Genomic DNA, 9870 nt, shown 5'->3' with positions numbered 1-9870 from the left:
ATCTTACATCTAACCAAATTAGGATGTTTCAATTAAAACAAGGAAGGAAAGAAGACCGATAATGAATGCCTATTGTTACAAAGAACATATAAATGGGTTCCACTCCGGTCTTATAGGCATATTTCCCTATGTTTATGTGCTCTTTTTTTTTTTTTAACCTAAAAAAAAAAAAAATTATACTCTCCTTGGATAAATGGCAATGAGACAACGGAGGAAAAACTCTTGATTCTTTAAAGATAGGCAGAGTGCTTGGCAAGGTCTCCAAGGTATCCCAGAAGTGCTGAATACGGTGTCACATCAATAAATAAAAGTATACCCGCCTAACCTCCTGAAGGTCTGTCTCAAGAGAATGCCACAAGACCTCTCTCTGCAATGACAGAAAGAGGTCCAGTATGCCTTGGAGAAGATGACTCCGAACCGCTGGTCAGTCTAGCCGGACCGCAGCAGAGGGGTGGATGCCTTCGAGCCACCTGTGGCCACCGCAGCCTGACCAGAGAGGCGTCCTGCCTCGGGCTGCGCGGAGGCTCGGGGAGCTGAAGGTAAGAGGGCAACGGAGGACGAGCCCCATCCCTGGGAGGGGAGGTGGGGGCCAAGAGGACCGTGCGCGCATGCGCGCCGCCGTCGCCGCCGGCGGCCGGAAGAGCCTGGCACCAGAGCCGCCGCTGCGGGCGCCAGACGCCGCGACGGCCGCGGGGAAATCACCGGCTGCGCGATGTGGCCCTTGGAGAGCCCCGGGGCCGCGGAGCTTCAGGAGCCCGGGCTGCCGCTAACAGACGACACGCCCCCGGGCGCGAGCGAGGAGCCGGCCGCCGCGGAGGCAGCGGAAACTCTCGACTCCGGGTGGTGCTGGCCGTGCCGCTCCTCGCCGTGCGGCTCCCGCGTGCAGCCGGGTGAGTGCGGGATGCGGACCCAGGCGCGGGTTTCGCCCTTGGGGGGAAGGTGGGCGGGTGCCAGCGCCGGGATCCCCGCAGCCGCGGGCCGGGGGAGCATTGAGGACCGCGCCCTCTATCCGCACTCTGCCCATGCTTAAAAAATCACTGGGTCTGTCACCCGGGGGGGCAGTAAAACAGAAGTCTCCTGTACCCGCGCCGGCACAAAGTCCAGAGAAAGTTTCTGATTGTGTTTAGAACCTTTTTGGGATTCTTAAACTGTTTCTATTGCGGGCAAGACTGTGGAGTCAGATTGCAGTTCGGTGCGCCCAGCTTGAGGTTAGAGGTTGAAGGGGTCACGGAGAAAGGCCATCTCTCAGCCGATCGTGGTTGGGAGGAAGCTAACCATGAAAACCGATATCGGTGGTAAACGTGTTCCCCGAAGAGGAAGTTTAAAAACATGGAGTCTAAAAAAAATGTTTGTCCCAAATGTTAGAATCTTGGGAAGGCAGAGTTGAGTGTGGGACCACTGGTTCTTGAACTTTTTTGAGTTCGGAGGACTTTTTAGCAACTGATGCAAAAGAAGGCAGAGACACAATCTTACATCCATGGTTAAGAGGTTCAAGGACCCTGTGTGAAAAACTCTTGATTTTGTTCAGCCCTTTCTTTTGACAAATGAGGAAAGTGAGGCCCAGGAAGGTGAGGGCTTTGGGGGTTTTTTGTTTTGTTTTTCCGAAGATCTGCGGTGTGGGTCGGTGAGACAGGGCACAGGTCCCGGCAGCACCAGCTTTCCAGAAACCCAGCCCTGGACCCTTTCTACTAGCTATAAGCACAGTTCTCTTTGAACTTGAAGCAGCTTCTGGAAGAAGAGAGAAATAGGCAAATGTCCTTTCAAGACAAAATTACAGTCTGCACAGCCTCATCCTCTGGGTCGCCTACCTTAAGAATGATGGGATTTCTATGTCTCTAACCCCACCTCACCTTCTTTCCTCCCTGTATGCACTTTCCCCAGGAAGATCATTCTTGCTCCATTTTTATCTAAATGCTAACAGAACATTCAGACTTCTAATCATTTATGCATGGGCCAGAGCCTCTAGAGCAGGAGTTACCCCAAGCTGAATTGACCAGATGTGACCAGCCTTTGAAAAAAAAGTCAGTTTCTCACCTTATTACCCTATAGTGGAATGTCATTCTGGTGAAATGTTGAGTCAGTCATTGCAAACTCTTAAAAGTTCCCCGTTTGTGAGTTGAAGAGGAATACTGTTCATTCAGGCAGCACGTGGCAAAATGACAAACCCATATAAGGGATTGCACATAAGAATCTTGTGGGGTCCTTTAGCTTCTAAGATTGAAGTTGCCAACAGTAAGACTTAATAATAGTTTTTATAAAGTGACCAGATAATATTCTGAAAACAGGATTGCCATAGAAACCCTTTAAACCATACTGTTGTCATTGAACTTTGTGATAGTATCATTTTAACCTCTTGATCCAACTGGCTAGCTCAACAAAGCTCATTTTCAAGTTCAGGTTGAAATGTACTCATTTTTCTTACATTTTTGGATAACCTTCACAGACAACATACAGCTATCCTAAGACATCTATTTGTTTTCTTGAGGCACAGTGTGGATCTCAGACTGAAGCAAGGAGAGGTTGTCTTAGGTCTATGCCTCACATTCCGCTGTAAGGAGTGAGCTTTATAGCATTGGTTCTCACACCAATGGAGCTTTTTTGTGGTTACAGAGATCCTGTTTCAGTGGGTCTGGGGTAGGGCTTCAGAACTGAAGTTTAAAAAGTGACTAGTTTATTCTAATCCCCAGCCAGAATGGTGAACCACTACCAGTTTAAAGCAGAAGTTAGATAAACTGAGCAACTTTTCTGTTTTCTTTTCAGGAAATTGTACTGATTGCTTACTAAATTTGAATTATTTATAGTACCAAATGACTAGATATGCTTGTAGTGGGATATGAACACGGAAGCACATTACATAAGCATTACGTTACTCTTGCTCATCTCCATTGATAGAATTGAAATTACTATTCAGTAAGAGACTGGAGTTTGCCTGTGTAGAGCTAGTTCTCACCCTCATTAACAAATAATCATGTTCAGCTAGGCCTGGTAACAACTGTCCTGTCCCAGTCAGGAAGCATGGGCTTTCAGTGTTTATAGACAAGAAACTATTGAGTGTATGTGTTTTAAGAAAAAGATCATCAGAGCCAGGAGTGTGAAATTAAGTTTTCAAAGAGTTAAATATCATGTTAAGTTCAAATATTCCTGGAGAAAATTAAGAAGTTTAGGTTGGAGAAGATCCTCAAATAATAGACCAGGGAGATGTTTTCTGTCCTTGATCTTCCTGTTCTGTCTGAGGGTGTAGGTTCTATGTATGAGTTGGGTTTCTTTTAAGAAAAACTATTTTATTTGGACCTGAATTCTGAAATTTCAGAAGCTGAATTCTAAAGCTGACCACAGCCAAGATGTGTGTTCAGTGGTGCTTAACTTTGAAGTCTTCTAAAGCTTCTTTCTCATGGGCTGAATGGGTATGTGTAGTTTGTTTCTGCAATATCTGACCACATAATTACAGAATAGAACATGGAGGAATCTGGCGCTTATAATTTATAACCTGTAATATAACAACTGCTAGATCCAAATCATTCTCTCTAGCTGTGCACCTAGAACAGGAAGAGATGGAAGTCTCTGACCAGAATGGTATTTTTTTACTACAAAGGTCAGGCTGCAGAATGCCACTGGAAAGACTGTGCATCATCATACTTTGGTCCCAATTTGCAGTGTCGCTTGTGGGCATAAGTATTTAGCTAATATCAGGATGTTGAAATGTATTACCTGGTGTTTGCATTTATAAGGGCAGGATATTTAAAAACACATGATTATGCAGTACTGTTTTACAGTAGAAGAACACATTGTAAATTCCTAGATGGAAATAATTCTGGTTTTACTACAAATTGCATGTGCCCACGCATCCTTCAGCTCTGCTGTGTTCTTAGCTGATGAGGGCCAGTAGTGTTTCCTTCTTATGCTCTCCTTTTTTGTGTTAGTTAAAAAAGAAAAGAGTATATTCCTCAGCGTGTGGCCTTTTAGGGAGTTCTCTGCTAATCCTGCTCCATTTTGCCCTTCTTTGTATGCCAGGAGGTGAGATTGAAAGCAGGTTCTATTCTTGTTTTAGGCAACTAAGACAGAGGAAGTGGCTAAACAAAAGTTTAACGCTCATACGGACTGTCATTAATAGGTTGAATACTTGACGGCCTGGAGAAAGCAGAAGTTTCCTGATTCAGATCAAGCCAGGAGTTTGGTATTAGATGGCAATTCTATTTTAAAAATATTTTTAAAAAGCACTTTAGGGTCAGCATGATAACTAACATGTAGCCATGGAATACAGTTATGAACTGCTTTCCAGAACAGAACACTTTCTTCATAAAGCCCAGTTCACCAGTGAGATGATATAAAATATCATTTGGAAGCATTTTTCTCTAGCCATCTTGACAGGCATTTCCTAAAGATTTCTCTCACTGTCTTGGCAAGCATTTTACTTATTTTTGACTTATAGGTGAGGAATGATTCTTCAATGAGCCAAAAGAACTTTAATTTTTAGGATGAAACTGCATTAAAAAATATATAGGTTTAAATTGTTTCCTTCGTCTTTGGTTTTTCATCTTGGTGGGGAAAATGTTTCAGGTCCAGAAAATGGAGATGCTTAGAAGGTAATATTTGTCACCTGTGAGCCAATAACACTGCCTCATTTTTTTCTCAATTTCTAAGTGAAAATGATAAAACATACACTTGGAAACAAGGACTAACCAGAATTTAATCTTTTTCAGAAGCCAAGAAGAAAGCACGCTGTCCTGGACTGGGCTTGTTTTACACATTATTGTCTGCCTTCTTTTTCTCAGTGGGCTCTTTATTTGTTAAAAAAGTGCAAGATGTCCATGCTGTAGAAATTAGTGCATTCCGATGTGTGTTCCAGATGCTAGTCATTATCCCTTGCTTAATATACAGAAAGTAAGTATTTCTTAAGTAGACTATATTAATAAATGTTTAAATCTTTTGACCTGCTCAAATCATTTACTCTGTAGTATCTCCTTTATCCCTCCTATAGATTTTACCAGTCCCTACACCTTTTGGCTCTGATTATTGAAAAGTCACAAGCATCCACCCAAAGAGGATGCTCATGAGCACGAAGCACGTGCCCCGACAAAGAGGGAGAAAGAGATTCAGTTATTCTCCACCCTTCATTTTGAGAACAAGCTTTCCTTGTATAATTCATTGTGTAAATGGGGGCATCTTGTGCTACCCTCCTTTCTTTGTTTTGGCATAACTAGTATTTGGAAGAAAAAAGTAAACAAGAGAAAGTGGTAGTGTCTCCTAGTGTCAAAGGTTTCATTAAGTAGAACAGGTCGCTCTGTTACCATGGCAGACAGAAGGCTACAGTAATAATATTTAGGTCTTCCCTCTAGGGTTCTTTGGGAAAGGGGAAAGGTAGTCTGGAGGAGGGCCTTTTTAACTACTTTCATGTTCAGTGTCCTCATCTGTAAACTGGAGGGAATTATGTTCTTTGTCCTCTACCCTGCCTTATGGTGGCAAGGATCAAATGAAATGTTTTATAGATCAGAATGCTTTGTGTAGAATGTAACAGTATATGAAAACTATCTGTTCCCCATCCTTCCTGATCTCTCCCCACTCAGCCTCTCTTTCCTTTCCATATGGAACTCCCACATGCCCTCCTCAGGTTAAAATTGTGCTTCCCCCACACCATTATAAATTGTACACACAGAACCCTGGGAGGAGAGACCATTTGGGTTCCTGACGGCTGCCTGGTATCTCCTCTCTTTGGGCAAAGATGCTTAAACCCCAAATTAAAAGCTTCAGTCACTCGCCACCAAAGTATCCATAACACGGTGCAGATTCACTTAGACTAGTTTCACTCCTTATCCTGAGGATGCGGTGAAAAAGGTGAAAATCTGCTAAGATTAATATTATCAGAAATTCCTGTGTAAGTGTGGTCAAGACACAGTATTATAGGAAATTACGTAAGACTTTCCAAGGATGGCAACAAACCACTGATGCTAATAAAATCCTCTTCCCCATTTTGGAATAAAAGTATTGATGGGGAAGGCACTAGAAGAATTTTTGTAAATCCTTGGCACTAATCTGTTTTGACCCATTTTATATTTCACTCTCAGGGAAGACTCTGCTTCTTAAAGTGTGGATCAAAGATGACCACACTTTCATTTCTCACTCCGGGGACCCTGGGTCCCCATGTCAGGCCTAGATCCTGTCCTAAAGATGTCCAGCCTGGCACAAATCAGTGAGCTTCACCTAGCCAAAAACTTACATAATACTCTGCCTAGAAAATATTTAATTAAAAAAACTTTGAGTAGCAGTTGTTATACTTATCCGAATTCTACAGCTTCTTTTTCAGTGTGTTTTAACTCTTTTCTTAATGAGAACAGTGAAAAGTTGTCTCATATTCAGTGGGTAAAACAAATTTTATCATTGCCTCAGCTTTTATAGAAAAATTGATAAGATTGGGAATGTACACTATCCAGGACCAAGTTTTTTTTATACGGGGCACCTAAATCTTGAAATTGTATTTATTATAAAAACAATACATTTTCATATATATTTTGTAGAAAATTTGGGAAAAATAAATTTAAAGAAGGAAAAGTACCTACGACTAGAATAAGATATAACCACAACAAATATTTTAGTATATTTTCCTTTTTGTCTTTTTTGCTCATATATATATAAAATTATAAAAGCATATATATAAAATCTATATTTACTGAATTATAATTATACTATTTCTGTAATCCTCTTGTATTTTTTTTTTTGCTTATACTGTGAAGTCTTTAATGTCAGCCAAACTTAGAAAACATTTTTAAAGATGTATAATGGTTTTAATTATTATACTATAAAATAGAATTAATTTGGTATTACCTTATTTTTCGATAGTTAGGACTTCTAAAATGATATTTAACTAAAACTTCTAATTTAAAAACAAATACTAAGTTTGCTTAATATGCATTCCTTCATTTGAATTTACAGAACTGGGTTTATAGGCCCAAAAGGTCAACGAATATTCCTCTTTCTCAGAGGAATCCTCGGTTCTACCGCCATGATCCTTTTATACTACGCTTTCCAGACAACATCCCTCGCTGATGCCACAGTAATCTCGTTTAGCTGTCCAGTGTTTACAGCTATATTTGCTTGGATATTTCTCAAGGAAAAATATAGCCTTTGGGATGCTCTCTTCACCTCATTCGCCATCATTGGAGTGATCCTAATTGTGAGGCCGCCGTTTTTGTTTGGTTCCAACACTGCCGAGATGGTTGAAAGCTATTCAGATCACCTGAAGGGCTCCATGGCATCTGTTGGACATGCCCTGTTTGCTGCCTTCACTTTAATTATCCTCAGAAAAATGGGGAAATCTGTGGAATACTTTTTGAGCATTTGGTATTATGTAGTTCTCGGCCTTGTGGAATGCGTCATCATCCTCTTTATAACAGGAGAGTGGCGTCTGCCATACTGTGGGTTGGACAGGCTCTTTCTCATCCTAATCGGGCTATTTGGTCTGGCGGGTCAGGTGTTTCTCACCAAAGCCCTTCAAATAGAAAAGGCAGGGCCAGTAGCAATAGTGAAGACTATGGATGTGGTTTTTGCTTTTATCTTTCAGATTATTTTCCTTAATGATGTACCAACATGGTGGACAGTGGGTGGTGCGCTCTGCGTAGTAGCCAGTAGTAGTGGAGCAACCATTCATAAATGGTGTCAGAATTCCAAATGAAGCATCATTGTGGAAATGTGTATATATTTTTTTTCAAGTATACCGTCACCCGGTTCAGACACACAACACATTCACACACCCGGAAAATCTGCATTTACTTTACTGATTATATTTAATAAATTTCATAACTAAAGTACCATTTTTGAATACGGTTATGTCTTTAATTAGTGAAGCATAGCCAGTCGGTTTGGTATAGCAATTATTTTTTTTGATTTTGGTTTATTTTTTTTGTTGGGTGGCATTTGTAAGAGGATAGCTCATTAGTTGAAGAAACACTACAAAAAAATTTATGACTCTAGTATAAATATATGTAATTTTTCAAAGTGTACTTTGGTACTGATGGAATATTGGTAGGGAGGAAATTTTAGATGCTCTTAAAGCAGTGGAGAGGCTAAGAAACTTACTGATAATAATGATGCTACGATTAGTATTATATTGAAAATTCATTTGAAATGTAATTCCACTTAGGAGGCCAAAGCTGAAACTTAGAATAGGTGCCTTCTTAATGGTGTTAATAATACAAATGGATTAGCCTTATTTTCAAGGCTTTTATAAATGATTATCATTCTTTTAACCCATATTTGTGCCTTTTTATTTTAATACCAGAATTTTTATATGTCAACTTTTTAAAAAGTCTTTAAATCACCAAATTTGACTAATAGTTTCTCTTTCAGTGGCATTGGCAGCTGCAACTATCACTATAATTTTAAAGGTCCTCTGGTTTTTTTGTTGTTGTTTTTTTTTAAACTACTAGATTTTTTAAAACTTTCTAAGATTTCAGGCCTTTAAATTGCAAGAGAAAAATCTTGGCATGGCCAGTGTGCACATTTCTATCCTTAAGAGTTTTCCCCTTACTAGAAATGTGATTTTCTAGAAATTCCCTTTGAATCTATAGTGTGATACCAAATAAAATTTTCTCAGGATTTTATTAGGTGGAACCATATGTAATTGCCGAGATTTTACTTTTTTAACTTACAAAAACCATAGTTTCTTATGGTTCACCCTGATAGATACCTCCCTTACCCTCCAAACCAAATACCTAGAGGACTTTGGAATATATATTTGTAAAACAACTTTTTAAAGTACAGTAATCCTCTTAAACTTATTTTTATAGTCTTTTTTCCCTTATGGAATTATATGTAATAATGTTTCATGTTATATGTTTAATATAAAGATGTAAATTCCAATGGTTGATTGATTTTTGTAGTTTTCTGGAATGGAAGAAAAAATCACTGTTAAATTCTAGTATATCAGTATGGTATTAAATGTCAGTGCTGTATCTTGATACTAACATCGTGAATTCAAACAACAGATTTTATATCTGGAACTTCATCAGGCCAATACTCTGCAGTTAAAGAGAGAATTGAATATTTAGGAATACTTGGGAGGTTAATCTGGAAGTGGGGAGTACATGCAAATGACTCTTTGTCACAATGAACCCTTTGTTGGTGAGGCTATAATGGTCTCCAACTCTTACTTTGTCAGACCTAGCATCTATTATTATCTTAAGTCTGCAAATTTAAAAGATTATAGGCTCTTCCCCACCCTTTCCTCACAGTTCTTCCCAAGTAAGAAGGAACTCGGCTTCTGAGGCTATGCCTTAGTGAGAAAGGATCTTCTCCAGTAGTTCCAAGAGGGAATTTTTGGCTTACTGGTCTTCTCAAATGCTTCCCACCTGACAAATCCTAAATGAAGTCGATTTAGGGGAGTTAACACAATCATAACTTGGGCTTAATCCACAATATTGGAGTTTAGAGTTGCAGAAGCATCATTTTGCAATTATCTAAGATAATTATAGAGTCAGCATTTTGGAGCTCAAGGGTTAGAAACCTTCATATAAGAGCCACACTACATAAATAAGGGTGCTGGGGAGGGGATCTGCCCAAGATGGGTTTCCGTGGCCTTCTCCCCTCCCTTAGTTCCATGATAAAGTATGGAAAGTAAACCACTGCTTGACCTACCTAAGGTAAATTAACTCTCAGGGAACTCACTCCTGGTTCTTTACTTTGCACAATAAAAGGATCTATGGGACCTTGAAAGTTAAATCCCTTTGGGCCTGTACACTAGAGATGTTTTATTTCAACAGTGCGGATTAAGTACTTGAATGTCACAATATATGACCAAGGTTGGAGAAAATATTTCTTTCAACTTTTACAGGGTGTGATTCTTAAACACTTTTATAATGTCCAAGGTATATACAGGGG

The 9870-nt window shown here is 39.9% G+C and overlaps 1 protein-coding gene across 2 annotated transcripts; it reads left to right on the top strand.

Moving 5' to 3' along the window:
• Positions 1 to 622: 622 nt before the first annotated feature.
• Positions 623 to 8951, top strand: SLC35G1 (solute carrier family 35 member G1). 2 transcript variants are annotated; one of them, XM_011361544.2, is made up of 3 exons: positions 623 to 890; positions 4704 to 4881; positions 6928 to 8951. In XM_011361544.2, the coding sequence occupies exons 1-3, from the start codon at positions 713 to 715 to the stop codon at positions 7664 to 7666; spliced, it is 1095 nt and encodes a 364-aa protein (XP_011359846.1). In that variant the 5' UTR covers positions 623 to 712; the 3' UTR covers positions 7667 to 8951. The 2 variants fall into 2 exon arrangements, with proteins under 2 accessions (XP_011359846.1, XP_011359845.1); XM_011361543.2 differs by having other exon boundaries at positions 4701 to 4881.
• Positions 8952 to 9870: the final 919 nt, after the last annotated feature.

The sequence above is a fragment of the Pteropus vampyrus genome, unplaced genomic scaffold (genome assembly GCF_000151845.1).
Source record: "Pteropus vampyrus isolate Shadow unplaced genomic scaffold, Pvam_2.0 Scaffold68, whole genome shotgun sequence".
NCBI lineage: Eukaryota > Metazoa > Chordata > Mammalia > Chiroptera > Pteropodidae > Pteropus > Pteropus vampyrus.
Note: the sequence above shows the minus strand (reverse complement) of the source record. Positions and strands in the feature narration are given on the sequence as shown.

Coding starts and splice junctions, on each gene's coding strand:
- SLC35G1 (XM_011361543.2), top strand. CDS start 713: ATGTGGCCCTTGGAGAGCCCCGGGGCCGCGGAGCTTCAGGAGCCCGGG. Junction 891..4,700: donor CGGCTCCCGCGTGCAGCCGG/GTGAGTGCGGGA, acceptor AATCTTTTTCAG/AAGCCAAGAAGAAAGCACGC. Junction 4,882..6,927: donor CCTTGCTTAATATACAGAAA/GTAAGTATTTCT, acceptor TTGAATTTACAG/AACTGGGTTTATAGGCCCAA.